Genomic DNA, 17,010 nt, shown 5'->3' on the forward strand with positions numbered 1-17,010 from the left:
AAAAAAGAAAAAACCCAAATCTTTGATTGAAGTTTATAGTAAGGGAAGGGGCAAAAAAACACATAAACCCACGATTTATTTTCAGAACTTTCTTGCGAGACTAAGATGAAGTCGTAATCAAGACGTGAAATATTTTATTATATTTGGTATTGACTTGTTATTTAGTCAATGTCAACTATAATATTATAGTTAGAACAAGATGCTTTCTTGTACCAAATATCGATTTAGTACAAGATGCTTTGCTTAATCTTGATGCTTAATTGTATGAATGGGGAAGAAGACTTTACATATTTGATTGGTATTTACTATTTAGTCATGGTACATTAAATAATTATATATATATATTTTTTAATATATACTTGCTTAGTTATATTAAGGGTAAATTACATCCACACCCCTGAGGTATACTTAAAATTATTTAAGCATACCTCAGGGGTGTGGATATAAATTACCCTTCTATTAAAGTTTTTGGTCTTATACAATTCAATTATAGTAAGATTGCACAACTCATGTAGTTTTTTCTTGGATTTTGGGCTCAAAAGATTATTGAATGTAGCCCAGAAATTCACTTTTCTCTGAGCCGTTCCAGCATAAAAGCCCATGTAATCGGTCAAACATGAGAACTTTCTAGATTATTCAATCTTGACCGTTACTTCTCTTTGTTGTCTCCACCACTTTCTGAAACCAATAGTCCGTTAGAACCCTATCAAAATAACGTATCCAATTCATTATCCTATTAGAGTTTCTGACTACGTTCCAGGGGGCTAAGTGTAATTATCGATACCACAGGGACCTTACAGTTATTTAAGCATACCTCAGGGGGGGGGGTGTGTAATTTACCCTAAAATTTATGTATTGTTTTCTTGGTGGCATGATCAATGGTAAGTTGTGAAGTGCTCTCGTGTTTTTCGAATCACGAGTTGAATTGGATAAAATTGGGTATTTGAATTGAATTCGACATTGTCGTCTTTCGGGTCTTCTTCTTATGATGCAGTGATATTGTGTATTCTTCGGAGTTGTTTGAATTAGTGAAATCAGAAGCTTTTTTCTTTCTTTCTCTCTCTTACGGGTGTTTCGTCTAGTGTTTTTTTCCTAGAGGTGCAATGAGTTACGTGTTTCATTGCATAGTTAATCTGTGGCTAATCTGCATTAGTGAATATCTTCAACGGATGCGGTGGAAGACACCCCTTATTCTAGACTTATATAGGTGGAGATCCAATCTATTAGATGAATATAGGTGTAGGTCCTTAATCAATTAAATTAAATTAAATTATTAGTGTATAGACATAGATGCCCTCAATTAATATTTATATGTAAATAGTTATTTTAGAAATTAAGGGAACAAATCCCACAAATCTCTCACTCTCTCTCCTATCTACACGGTCAAACACATCTCCCATCTCATCACACCTACACACATCTCTTTCTCATCCCTTCTCTATCACACACGTATTTCACCCCCTCTCTCTCAAGGCAACAAAATTTGAAAATTAATTATTTATTACTTTATAAAAATATTTAATATTTTTTACATAAGTATTTTTATAGCAATCTTTCAATTATTAATTTTCTTGAGATTATATGTGTTGGATTTTAATTGTTATTTTGTATGTTCTCGACAATATTGCATTTTTTTGTTTGCATTTTCTTATCAGTTATACTTGAACAAACAACAAAATAAAAAATTTGAACAACATAATAAATTTGCAACATAAAATAGAAAACTGCAACGATACAAAACAACAAATGTAATAGTTGCTAACATTAACAACCACTAATTACAAACTGCAAATACAAACTGTGAAGGCAAATTGTACACGAAAAATAATAAAACATGAAGTGCAAACTGTAAACTGTAAACTACCAAAGTTATTTAAAACGACAAAATATGTTTGCAATAAAAAATAAAAAATACAAATTTCCATTTGAAATAGAAAAAATAAATTATAACAATATTACAGGATGTGCAACAAAACTCTAAAAAGTGTAATATTTTCACAATAAATCATGATGCAAAAAATAAATTAAAATTCAAAGAGAAAAATAAATGTAAAGCATTAAACAATAATTTTTGACCACTGGCACTGGCACTATCGAGGAACTTTTCCATGTCGGCGGCATTAACCGAAAATTATCTTCTTTCTTTTTTACCCAGGCATGTATGGGTTGAAACACTCTCACGGCAGGATATAATGTACAATCTTGAACCTACAAAAAAAAAATTGCAAACTTTAACCACGACTTACTAACTGCAAAGTTAAGGAAAAATAGCAAAAAAGAATTGTGATTGCAAACAACAAACAACATACGCAAGTTCAAACAAGATTTGCAAAATAATCTGAAAAATGCAAATAGAAAACTGATTGCAAACATGTGTAAAAAGAGAAAAACTAATCTAAAGTCCATTTTATGAGGATTATAGTACAATGTAAACCTAATTGCTAGCAACATAATTCGCAACTCAAGAACGTCAACATACAACAAGCATTACATTACAAAATAGTTTCAAAGTGAAAACTAAAATTGCAAATAAATGTCTTTTGCAACATACATGCTTCAAAGTGTAAAAAAAATAGCTTAATAAAAACTGCTTAAGTAAAATTTAAAAGAAATTAATAGCAATTATTAATTGGAGATGAAAACAACAGTTCATCTTACAAATGTAGACATGAACTGCAAACAACTAATACGAACTCCAATTAAGGCCAAACATGAACTGCAAACAACCAATAACAACTTCAATTATAATAGAGAATCGCAGAGTGCAAACTGCAATTAAAAAAAAAAAACTAGACTACTAACTTCAACAAACCCTGCAATTTATATTTGATTTCTCGGGGATTCGAATTCATCATCCTCGTTCGCTCGCTGTCTCAAAAAAAAAAAAAAAACGGGTTTTTGAATGAGTATTGAAAAAATCGAACAATGCTATGTACATGTAGTTAATAGGAGTATTGTTTACCGAGACGAAATTGTGTTTGAGCCATTGTAGAAATCACAAACAACAGATGAAGAAACAACAAACGATGTCTTCAAACAACAAACGATCTCCAAATAGCAAACGAGAAAAGAAAAAATAACTGATGTCCCAACGTAGACAACACACGAAATTTTGTGGATTGCAAACGACAGACTCAATGCGATTTCTAGTTAGGTTTGGTATTGATGAAATCGATGTTTTGGAGCGGTGAAATTTGATGAAATCGATTCTTGGGTGTGGTGGAATTTGAGATTGATAATACGTGACGTTTTGGAATGGGTTAATTAACTGCAAGGAGAAAAATATGGGATATTTATTTTGGAGATTTTTATTTCCATATATTGTTAGGGATATTTTTGACATATTAAAAATAATAAATTTACTAAAAATTGAGTTTTATTAGTTGGATTTATAGACATAAAATCTCTTAGAGGAGGACCTATAGCAAATTGCCCCTATATTTTAATATATACTTGCTTAGTTATATTAAGGATAAATTACACCCACACCCCTGAGGTATGCTTAAATAACTTTAAGGTCTCTGTGGTATCGATAATTAGACTCACCCCCTTGAAACGTAGTTATAAACTCTAATGGGATAATGCATTGGATATGTTATTACGATAGAGTTTTAACTGACTATTGATTTCAAGAAGTGGTGGAGACGACAAAGAGTTATGGGTGATTTAAGAAATATTGGGGGAGCCATGTCACCCCATAACTCCCCATAACTATGTTATCTCCACCGCTAGCTAAAAGTAATAGTCCATTAGAACCCTATGGGAATAATGTATCCAATGCATTATCGCGTTAGAGTTTCTAACTACGTTTCAGGGGGTGAGTGTAATTATCGATACCATAGGGACCTTAAAATTATTTAAGCATACCTCAGGGGTGTGGATGTAATTTACCCTTCTATTAAAGTTTTTGGTCTTATACAATTCAATTATAGTAAGATTGCACAACTCATGTAGTTCTTTCTTGGATTTTGGGCTCAAAAGATTATTGAATGTAGCCCAGAAATTCACTTTTCTCTGAGCCGTTCCAACATAAAAGCCTATGTAATCGGTCAAACAGGAGAACTTTCTAGATTATTCAATCTTGACCGTTACTTCTTTCTGCTTTGGATAGAGTATTGACAAAAAATGAGTGGTTCTAACTAGGGTTCTGGACTTCTGGTGATTGTGCTTTGTATTAGGCTGTTGGAGCCACCGTCGAAAGGTTATGGACGTGAAAACATGACAAGGAAACTGAGCCGTAATAAAAACCGAGCTTCTTCATCAGTTGAAGATTAGTTGTTCAAAGTTTGTGTCTGTTTTGTTTCACAACTTCCGTACTCGGTATGTAACTCTTTCTTTCTTTCGTTTTCTATAATCGTTTATTTCCTTTCCCATAGGTAATCTTTGTAGTTTTGTTTGTCTTCGAGTTCAAATGGGTGCCCGACAGTCCAACTTGTGTATGAAACTGTGTAATAAAGTACCAATGAAGAGATCATCTTCTAACATAGGGCCCAAATTCGGTGCTTTTATATAAATTGGGCCATATTTACGAAATTCGCAATACCGAGCATAAAATCTTATGATTTACGATTCAATTCATTCATATCTATGTCAATTCAAATGTAAATCTTAAATATCAACTAATGGATCAAATTTTACGATTTGTTGGTCCCTATATTACATACATTTTTTTTTTTTAATTTTGGTCCTTAAACAAGAAATGCACCCTAAGTGGGGGTCAATTTGTAATTTCTAAAAATCCACTTACCTAACTGAAACAGTTTTGAAAATTGCAAAATCACCGCTATACTTATTTCATCTTTCCAGTCGTTCCACCCAATTAGCAAATTTAACACCAAAGTGGATCTCTCTTGCGATATCCGAAATATCCGCCACCAACGCAGTATGCTTCGACTTCTCAACTATAATTGTTTGTGATTCATTTACGAAAATTCGCAATACCGAGTTTAAAATCTTATGATTTACGATTCAAATCTTACGATTCAATTATTCATACCTAAGTCGATTCAAATGTTAAAATAAATTTTAAATATCGACAAAACGATCAAATTTTACGATTTAAGAAAACAATAATTTATCATAATATTTATAATTAACGTGTTATAATTACTATTTCGGTCCCTATATTATATCCCATTTTTAGTTTTGGTCTTTCAACCGGAAATGCCCCCAAGTGGAGGTCAATTGGTAATTTCCGAAATTCCACCTCCCTAGCTAAAGTTCTTCTGAAAATTGCAGAATCACCCCTATACTTTCTCAATCTTCCTAACCACTCCACCCAAATTGCGAATTTGACCCCAAAGTGCATCTCTCTTTCAATATCCAAAATATCCGCCACATTTATGAAAATTCGCAATACTGAGCATAAAATCGTATGCTTTACGATTCAAATCTTACGATTCAATTCATTCATATCTATGTCGATTGTAATTTCTAAAATAAATCTTAAATATCAACAAATCGATCAAATTTTACGATTTTTGGTCCCTATATTATTATACATCTTTTTAATTTTGGTCCTTAAACAAGAAATGCACCCCAAGTGGGGTCAATTTGTAATTTTTGGAAATTAAACTCCCTAGCCGAAATAATTTTGAAAATTGCAGAATCACCCCTATACTTACTCCATCTTCCCAACCGCTCCACCCAAATTGCATATTTAACCCCAAAGTGGATCTCTCTTGCAATATCTTTAATATCCGCCACCAACGTTGTTTGTTCAAGTCCTCCTCAGCTATAATCGTGTGTGACTCATTTACGAAAATTCGCAATACCATGTTTAAAATTTTATGACTTACGATTCAATCCGTTCATATCAAAATCGATTCAAAAGTTAAAATAAATCTTAAATATCAACAAGACGATCAAATTTTACAATTTAAAATTGAAGAAAACTTTAATTCATTATATTATTTATAATAAAATTGCGATAATTACAGATTTGGTCCATATATTATGTAAAAATTTTAATTTTGGTCCTTCAACTGGAAGTGCCCCAAGTGGAGGTTAATTTGTAATTTCCAAAAATCCACCTCCCTGGTTGAAATAGTTGTGAAGATTGAACAATCAACCCTATACTTACTCCATCTTCATAACCGCTCCACCCAAATTGCAAATTTGACTCCAAAGAGTGGATCTCTCTTTCACTATCCAAAATATTCGCCACATTTACAAAAAAACATAATAACGAGCGTACAATCTTATGATTTATGATTCAAATCTTACGATTCAATTCATTCATATCTATGTCAATTCAAATGTTAAAATAAATATTAAAAATAAACTAATGGATCAAATTTTACGAATTTTGGTCCCTATATTACATACATTTTTTTTAATTTTGGTCCTAAAACAAGAAATGCACCCCAAGTGGGGGTCAATTTATAATTTCTGGAAATCCACTTCATTGATTGAAATAATTTTGAAAATTGCAGAATCACAGCTATACTTACTCATTTCGTCCCAGCCGTTCCACCCAAATAACAAATTTAACACCAAAGTGGATCACTCTTGCAATATTTGAAATATCCGCCACCAACGCAGTATGCTTCGACTATAATCGTGTGTGACTCATTTACGAAAATTCGCAACACCGAGTTTAAAATCTTATGATTTACGATTCAAATCTTACGTTTCAATTCATTCACACCTAAGTCGATTCAAATATTAAAATAAATCTTAAATATCGACAAAACGATCAAATTTTACGGTTTACGATTTAAGAAAACAATAATTTATTATATTGTTTATAATAAACATGTTATAATTACTATATTCGTCCATATATTATATACCATTTTTAATTACGGTTCTTAAACCTAAAAAATGTCCCCAAGTGGATGTCAATTTGTAATTTCCGAAAATCCACCTCCCTGGCTGAAACAACTCTTAAAATTGCAGAATCACCCCTATACTTACTCCATCTTCCTAGCCCCTACACTCAAATTGCAAATTTGATCCCAAAGTAGATCTCTTTTTCAATATCCAAAATATCTGCCACATTTATGAAAATTCGCAATACCGATCATAAAATCTTATGATTTACGATTCAAATGTTACGATTCAATCCACTCATACCTATGTCGATTCAAATGTTAAAATAAATCTTAAACATCAACAAATCGATCAAATTTTACGATTTTTGGTCCCACTATAATATAATTTTTTTTTTATTTTTGGTCCTTCAACCAGAAATGCACCCCAAGTGGGGGTCAATTTGTAATTTCTGGAAATTCACCTTCTTGGTTGAAACAGTTTTGAAAATTGCAGAATCACCCCTACACTTACTCCATTTTCCCAGCCGCTCCACCCAAATTGCAGATTTAACCCCAAAGTGGATCTCTCTTGCAATATCCGAAATATCCGTCACCAACGCAGTTTGCTTCTACTCCTCTCAGCTATAATCGCGTGTGACTCATTTACGAAAATTCGCAACACCGAGTTTAATATCTTATGATTTACGATTCAAATCTTACGATTCAATTCATTCATACCTAAGTCGATTCAAATATTAAAATAAATCTTAAATATCGATAAAACGATCAAATATTACGATTTACGATTTAAGAAAATAATAATTTATTATAATATTTAGGGGAAAGTACAGTTTGCACCCCTAAACTATAGGGTTTGTCACAAACACCCCCTCGAACTATGAAACGTAACAAAATGGCCTCTCCGTTTACAATCTGTTAGTTGATGATGACGTGGCATGTTGACTTTCTCAATTATAATTTTTTTTTTTATTTGTCGGTTTTACCCCTCAATATATGTGTATATATATTTAAACTATCAAAATACCAATAATTTTTAATTATTAGTTCATTTAGTTGGAAGTAACTTTTCTAATTTTTAAATGAAAGATATACATTAATATATATATATACAAATATTGAGGGGAAAGCTTTTGGGCTTCCATTTCCATTTTATTTTGGGGAAAGATGTTTTGGGAGAAGAATTTGAAAATTAAATAAAGTTTGTTTGTGTTTTGGGAGGAGACAATTTGTAATGTAACAAGTCAAATCATGTCTGAAAGGTGTTGGGAAAAGGTATTTTGGAAGAATAATTTAAAAGATAAAGTGATTTGATTTTGTATTTTAGTGAAGACAATTTTCACTGTAGCGGTCAAATCATGTTTGTTAGAGAGAGAAATATTTGAATTTGTTTTGGGGAAAGTTTTTGAAAATAGTGTAGAAAAATAATTTTCATTTTGGGGAAAGTGTGAAAAGAATTTGAAAATGCTAACAAACATAACCTTTGTAATTTGACTCCGATTATAATCCGACTCCAAACAAACCCAAATCGCCAAAAACACAGGCATCTTTGCCATTGGCAACCGTCAACAAATCTAAATCGCACTTACAACAGCCTTCACTATCTCCAGGTGAGGAGGAATCCGGATCCGAATCCGAATCCGATAGTTCCGACCCGAAGGCCAACTGGTGACCCAACAGCAGCGCTAGAAAGTCCAATGCATCCAAAGCCAGTGCTCCGGTGAAATCCATCGGCACAAAATGGGTCATCGAAAATTGAAAATTACAGCCGGACATTTTTTCGCTCTTGGGAGAGATAATAATCTCCATGGTGAGGATGATGCCACGTCAGTTGGACTACCCTAATTTAATTTCGCATCATAAAATAATAAGGGTAAAAATGTAAATGCACATTATTTCTAACGGTGTTAAATTCCTAATGTTTGACCGTTAAAGTCATGGACTATTTTGTTACGTTTTATAGTTTAGGGGTTGTTCGAGACAGACCCCATAATTATAATAAACATGTTATAATTACTATTTTGGTCCCTATATTATATACCATTTTTAATTTTGGTCCTTAAACCGGAAATGTCCCCCAAGTGGAGGTCGATTTGTAATTTCCGAAAATCCAACTCCCTAGATGAAATAGTTTTGAAATTTGCAGAATCACCCTTATACTTACTCCATCTTCCTAGCCGCTCCACCCAAATTGCAAATTTGAACCCAAATTGGATCTCTCTTTCACTATCCAAAATATCCGCCACATTTACGAATATTCGCAATATCGAGAAAAAAATTATATGATTTACGATTCAATTCTTCATATCTATGTCGATTCAAATGTTAAAATAAATCTTAAATATCAACAAATTGATCAAATTTTACAACTGTTGGTCCCTATATTATATACTTCGGAATAGTGTTGCAAAGCTAGGGGGCACAATTATTGACAACTGTATAAAAGACATTACTATACACTTTCCTGTTATAATGGCAACAGACTTGGTCGCCTACTCAGGTGATGATATATTTCGATCAATTCCTGCACCTCTCTTATTTTTACACTTATTCAAACACTAATGTCAGCTAACTAAAGTTTGTGTTGTACATTTATCACATGCTAAATTCTTTCTATATTATTTTAATACAACTATTTTGATGCAAATAAAAGGAAGCAAATGCAACATTAATAATACTATATACAACCAACATGTTGTACCAAATCTTCACCGCATGCCATTGTGTACCAATCTTGAACTGTATTCTCCTCTTCCTAATCAGTATCATCCATCGCAACAATGAGTCCAACAATAATCAATTTTGTATCATTAATAAATATATTTTTGGCCATTTACCTTTTTACACATCAATATTATCTCTTATTTCATAATCCGTCTCGCCTTATATAATGCTCTCTTTTAATGTGACCCTTATATCCAGTAGCGTATCATCAACCCTTCAAACTTACGCTAGCATAAATAAAACACATTTTGCAAATATGTAAACAGTGAATATATGCAGCAATTATTTATTAATTTATTCATTTTCATTCTTTATAACACTCGTCTCCATCACAAACCCACCCTTGTGCTGCAGTTTTGTCTTTGCTCTCTTCATCAAAAGCGCACTTTGGATGCAGATCAAAATCGCACTCCTTACAATAGTAACTCCACACACTCCCATCTACACCACAGCCATCACACGCAAAATAATTCTTCTGAGTAAGGAAAAGCTCGTGCTCGTGGGCCCCGCACTTCAAATTCGGGGCCCACGCCTTTTCGATCTCCTCGATTCTCTCTCTAGTGAAAGGATAAGCCTCCGCACCGTGGGCCATAATAAGCCCGCGGGCATCGGTGGAAACCGTTTTGCCCGTGGGCCCCAATGCAACGAGTGTTGGGATTCCCTCCACCTTGAACCAATGGCTCAAAGATTCCTTCCTCTTGTCACCAAACGGGAGTGCTAGCCATGGCATCTCCGAGAAGTAATCCTCGAACGCTTTTTGATCTGTATCGCTCGAAATGAACATCACTTCTAATCTTTTATTGTTTTTGTTGATTTCTTCATATGCTTTTGTGAGTGTGGGGAGAAAAGCTCGGCAAGGAGGGCACCAATGGGCCGAAAAGTATAGCAAGATGTCTTTTCCGACAAGATCGGAAACCGGAATCTGATATTTTCAAAATTAAAAAATTTAAATATTCGTGTTAGCATTTACCATAATCCCATTTTGTAAAAAAAATAAAAAAGTGATCTTTTTTTTTTTTTTTTTTCATTTTTTACCTTGACTCCATCTTCTCCGATAATGTAATCGGAATCTTGATTCACCAAAAGGGATTCGAGTGTCTGAGCTTCCCTCTTCGCCTTTTCAATCTCTTCAAGCTCTGCGAATTTCTCGGGTGTGAAAGGATAAGCCTTCACACCGTGTTCCTTGATTGCTTCAACAACGTTTGACTGAAGTGTCTTTCCATTTGGACCAATAATAACCACAGTTGGGAGGGCACCGAGCTCGAAATACCGAACTAGCTTGAGGCAGCATTTGTCATTTATAGGCAATGATAACCATGGCAACTTTTCAAACTCTTCACCAAACGATTCTTCATCTTCGTCTAGGGGTATCATCACAATTTCGAAACTTTCTCCCCCTTCTCTCAAACTGTTGTACACTTCGATAAGCTTCGAATTAAAATCTAAGCACCGGTAGTGACTGGCCAATACGAAATACAATCCCACCGTCTTTCCTTCCAGCTCAGCAACAGGAACCTTTGCACCAAAAAACAAAAATCGGGAATGTCAATATTACACGTAAACTTCCCATGTTATTTTATTAGCGAAGAACCCCCTATGATTCAATGTTTTGAAGCAAACTACCCCCTAAAAACTCACTATTTACGGGGTTTTTTGCTGATATTTATAACACGGGGGAGTTTTTAGCAATTCGATATAACATAGGTGATACTAAAATGAAATACACTCGTATGATAATAACTGAAAAACCATCAAATACTAATAAAAGATTTCACCTTTTTCCCATCAGATGTAATAACATAGTCCCTGGATTCGGTCACAAGTAAAGATTTTAAGGATTGATTCATCTTAGCTTCTTCTTCTTGTTTCCTGAGTTTCTCGATTTGCTCGGAAGTAAAAGGGTACCCGTCGGACCCGTTTTCTACAATGACTTGTACTCCTTCACTCGTCAATATCTTCCCATCCTCGTTAAGGATCACGAGTTGGGGTATTCCACTCTCACCGAACAATTCATTCAATTTCTCGCGCGTGTCAGAATCGGAAAACGGAATTGCAAGCCAAGGCATTTTGGAGACATAAGCATCGAATGACTCATCATCTTCATCGCCAGATATAAATACAATCTCAAAGTTACTACTTTGAGCTAGTTCATTGTAGACCTCAACTAATTTCGGGGTGAACTGCTGGCACGGACCGCACCACGACGCGGAGAAATACAGCCCGGTTATCTTCCCCTTCAAACTATCGAATTTAACCTACAGAAATTAACAGAAAATTTAGCCATTGAACGAAACCAAGACGGGTATAAATCATTAATCAGTAAATACTTTTTGATTTGCCACTAAATGTAATCATGCGTTGACTTTCATTTCCTTAAGCACATATATCAAATTAAAGAGTTAAAAAAATTGGATCTTTCAACAAAGGGATATCAAATAACCAAAAAATGGATACAGTCAACTTCAAGAAATAAACTAAAAATCAAGTGTAATCAAGTGTTGACTTTCATTTCCTTAAGCACATACATCAAATTAAAGAGTTAAAAAAATTGGATCTTTATACAAAGGGATATCAAATTAAAGAGTTAAAAAAATTGGATCTTTATACAGAGGGATATCAAATTAAAGAGTTAAAAAAATTGGATCTTTATACAAAGGGATATCAAATTAAAGAGTTAAAAAAATTGGATCTTTATACAGAGGGATATCAAATTAAAGAGTTAAAAAAATTGGATCTTTATACAAAGGGATATCAAATAACCCAAAATTGGATACATACAATCAACTTCAAGAAAGAAACTAAAAATCAAGAATTCAAAATTGCAACTTGCAACCAACGAAATGCAACATCCCAATTGGTCTGAAAAAACAAAGACAGTGAGTACGAGGAGATTACCTGGTCACCATTGTTGCGGACAAGGTAATCCCTGTTTGGGGAGGACAGAATAGAACTGAGATCATACGTGGCATCTCCATTGGTATTCTCAAGCTCACTCTCCATTAGGGATTGCAGAAAACAAAAAAAGGTAAAAAAAAAAAAACCCAAATCTTTGATTGAAGTATGTCACCGCAATATTGCAGATATTCGGACAGCAATTTATAGTAAGGGAAGGGGCAAAAAAACACATGAACCCACGATTTATTTTCAGAACTTTCTTGCGAGACTAAGATGAAGTCGTAATCAAGACGTGAAATATTTTATTATATTTGGTATTGACTTGTTATTTAGTCAATGTCAACTATAATATTATAGTTAGAACAAGATGCTTTCTTGTACCAAATAACGATTTAGTACAAGATGCTTTGCTTAATCTTGATGCTTAATTGTATGAATGGGGAAGAAGACTTTACATATTTGATTGGTATTTACTATTTAGTCATGGTACATTAAATAATTATATATATATATTTCTTAATATATACTTGCTTAGTTATATTAAGGGTAAAGTACAGCCACACCCCTGAGGTATGCTTAAATAACTTTAAGGTCTCTGTGGTATTGATAATTACACTCACCCCCTTGAAACGTAGTTCTAAACTCTAATGGGATAATGCATTGGATACGTTATTACGATAGAGTTCTAACGGACTATTGGTTTCAAGAAGTGGTGGAGACAACAAATAGTTATGGGTGATTTAAGAAATATTGGGGGAGTCATGTCACCCCATAACTCCCCATAACTCTATGTTATCTCCACCGCTAGCTAAAAGTAATAGTCCATTAGAACCCTATCGGAATAATGTATCCAATGCATTATCCCGTTAGAGTTTCTAACTGCGTTTCAGGGGGTGAGTGTAATTATCGATACCACAGGGACCTTAAAATTATTTAAGCATACCTCAGGGGTGTGGATATAATTTACCCTTCTATTAAAGTTTTTGGTCTTATACAATTCAATTATAGTAAGATTGCACAACTCATGTAGTTCTTTCTTGGATTTTGGGCTCAAAAGATTATTGAATGTAGCCCATAAATTCACTTTTCTCTGAGCCGTTCCAGCATAAAAGCCCATGTAATCGGTCAAACATGAGAACTTTCTAGATTATTCAATCTTGACCGTTACTTCTCTCTGCTTTGGATAGAGTATTGACAAAAATTGAATGGTTCTAACTAGGAATCTGGACTTCTGGTGATTGTGCTTTGTATTAGGCTGTTGGAGCCACCGCCGAAAGGTTATGGACGAGAAAACATGACAAGGAAACTGAGCCGTAATAAAAACCGAGCTTCTTCATCTGTTGAAGATTAGTTGTTCAAAGTTTGTGTCTGTTTTGTTCCACAACTTCCGTACTCGGTATGTAACTCTTTCTTTCCTTCGTTTTCTATAATCGTTTATTTCCTTTCCCATAGGTAATCTTTGTAGTTTTGTTTGTCTTCGAGTTCAAATGGGTGAATGACAGTCCGACTTGTGTATGCAACTGTGTAATAAAGTACCAATGAAGAGATCATCTTCTAACATAAGGCCCAAATTCGGTGCTTTTATACAAATTGGGCCATATTTACGAAATTCGCAATACCGAGCATAAAATCTTATGATTTACGATTCAATTCATTCATATCTATGTCAATTCAAATGTTAAAATAAATCTTAAATATCAACTAATCGATCAAATTTTACGATTTGTTGGTTCCTATATTACATACATTTTTTTTTTAAATTTTGGTCCTTGAACTAGAAATGCACCCTAAGTGGGGGTCAATTTGTAATTTCTGAAAATCCACTTACCTAACTGAAACAGTTTTGAAAATTGCAAAATCACCGCTATACTTATTTCATCTTTCCAGTCGTTCCACCCAATTAGCAAATTTAACACCAAAGTGGATCTCTCTTGCAATATCCGAAATATCCGCCACCAACGCAGTATGCTTCGACTTCTCAACTATAATTGTGTGTGATTCATTTACGAAAATTCGCAATACCGATTTTAAAATCTTATGATTTACGATTCAAATCTTACGATTCAATTATTCATACCTAAGTCGATTCAAATGTTAAAATAAATTTTAAATATCGACAAAACGATCAAATTTTACGATTTAAGAAAACAATAATTTATTATATTATTTATAATTAACGTGTTATAATTACTATTCCGGTCCCTATATTATATCCCATTTTTAGTTTTGGTCTTTCAACCGGAAATGCCCCCAAGTGGAGGTCAATTGGTAATTTCCGAAAATCCACCTCCCTAGCTAAAGCAGTTCTGAAAATTGCAGAATCACCTCTATACTTTCTCAATCTTCCTAACCGCTCCACCCAAATTGCGAATTTGACCCCAAAGTGGATCTCTCTTTCAATATCCAAAATATCCGCCACATTTATGAAAATTCGCAATACTGAGCATAAAATCGTATGCTTTACGATTCAAATCTTACGATTCAATTCATTCATATCTATGTCGATTCAAATGTTAAAATAAATTTTAAATATCAACAAATCGATCAAATTTTACGATTTTTGGTCCCTATATTATTATACCTCTTTTTAATTTTGGTCCTTAAACAAGAAATGCACCCCAAGTGGGGTCAATTTGTAATTTTTGGAAATTCAACTCCCTGGCCGAAATAATTTTGAAAATTGCAGAATCACCCCTATACTTACTCCATCTTCCCAGACGCTCCACCCAAATTGCATATTTAACCCTAAAGTGGATCTCTTGCCATATCTTTAATATCCGCCACTAACGTTGTATGCTTCAAGTCCTCCACAGCTATAATCGCGTGTGACTCATTTACGAAAATTCGCAATACCGAGTTTAAAATTTTATGACTTACGATTCAATCCGTTCATATCTAAGTCGATTCAAAAGTTAGAATAAATCTTAAATATCAACAAGACGATCAAATTTTACAATTTAAAATTGAAGAAAACTTTAATTCATTATATTATTTATAATAAAATTGCGATAATTACAGATTTGGTCCATATATATACAAATTTTAATTTTGGTCCTTCAACTGGAAGTGCCCCAAGTGGAGGTTAATTTGTAATTTCCGAAAATCCACCTCCCTGGCTAAAATAGTTGTGAAGATTGCAGAATCAACCCTATACTTACTCCATCTTCATAACCGCTCCACCCAAATTGCAAATTTGACTCCAAAGAGTGGATCTCTCTTTCACTATCCAAAATATTCGCCACATTTACAAAAAAACATAATAACGAGCGTACAATCTTATGATTTACGATTCAAATCTTACGATTCAATTCATTCATAACTATGTCGATTCGAATGTTAAAATAAATCTTAAAAATAAACTAATCGATCAAATTTTACGAATTTTGGTCCCTATATTACATACATTTTTTTTTAATTTTGGTCCTAAAACAAGAAATGCACCCCAAGTGGGGGTCAATTTGTAATTTCTGGAAATCCACTTCATTGATTGAAATAATTTTGAAAATTGCAGAATCACAGCTATACTTACTCCATCTTCCCAGCCGTTCCACCCAAATAACAAATTTAACACCAAAGTGGATCACTCTTGCAATATTTGAAATATCCGCCACCAACGCAGTATGCTTCGACTCCTCAACTATAATCGCGTGTGACTCATTTACGAAAATTCGCAACACCGAGTTTAAAATCTTATGATTTACGAGTAAAATCTTACGATTCAATTCATTCACACCTAAGTCGATTCAAATATTAAAATAAATCTTAAATATCGACAAAACGATCAAATTTTACGGTTACGATTTAAGAAACAATAATTTATTATATTGTTTATAATAAACATGTTATAATTACTATATTCGTCTATATATTATATACCATTTTTAATATCGGTTCTTAAACCTAAAATGTCCCCAAGTGGATGTCAATTTGTAATTTCCGAAAATCCACCTCCTTGGCTGAAACAATTCTTAAAATTGCAGAATCACCCCTATACTTATAACTCCATCTTCCTAGCCCCTACACTCAAATTGCAAATTTGATCCCAAAGTAGATCTCTTTTTCAATATCCAAAATATCTGCCACATTTATGAAAATTCGCAATACCGACCATAAAATCTTATGATTTACGATTCAAATGTTACGATTCAATCCATTCATACCTATGTCGATTCAAATGTTAAAATAAATCTTAAATATCAACAAATCGATCAAATTTTACGATTTTTGGTCCCAATATAATATCATTTTTTTTTTATTTTTGGTCCTTCAACCATAAATACACCCCAAGTGGGGGTCAATTTGTAATTTCTGGAAATTCACCTTCTTGGTTGAAACAGTTTTGAAAATTGCAGAATCACCCCTACACTTACTCCATTTTCCCAGCCGCTCCACCCAAATTGCAGATTTAACCCCAAAGTGGATCTCTCTTGCAATATCCGAAATATCCGTCACCAACGCAGTTTGCTTCTACTCCTCCTCAGCTATAATCGCGTGTGACTCATTTACGAAAATTCGCAACACCGAGTTTAATATCTTATGATTTACGATTCAAATCGTACGATTCAATTCATTCATACCTAAGTCGATTCAAATGTAAAAATAAATCTTAAATGTCGAT

The 17,010-nt window shown here is 33.5% G+C and overlaps 1 protein-coding gene across 1 annotated transcript; it reads right to left on the bottom strand.

Moving 5' to 3' along the window:
* Positions 1 to 9,656: 9,656 nt before the first annotated feature.
* On the bottom strand, positions 9,657 to 12,674 carry LOC148770367 (putative nucleoredoxin 1). The gene is made up of 4 exons (XM_012999838.2): positions 12,393 to 12,674; positions 11,273 to 11,752; positions 10,533 to 11,012; positions 9,657 to 10,419 (listed from the first exon to the last, which is right to left on the bottom strand). The coding sequence occupies exons 1-4, from the start codon at positions 12,495 to 12,497 to the stop codon at positions 9,802 to 9,804; spliced, it is 1,683 nt and encodes a 560-aa protein (XP_012855292.2). The 5' UTR covers positions 12,498 to 12,674; the 3' UTR covers positions 9,657 to 9,801.
* Positions 12,675 to 17,010: the final 4,336 nt, after the last annotated feature.

The sequence above is a fragment of the Erythranthe guttata genome, chromosome 5, assembly GCF_056151865.1.
Source record: "Erythranthe guttata isolate IM_541 chromosome 5, IM_541, whole genome shotgun sequence".
In the NCBI taxonomy this organism is placed as follows: Eukaryota; Viridiplantae; Streptophyta; class Magnoliopsida; order Lamiales; family Phrymaceae; genus Erythranthe; species Erythranthe guttata.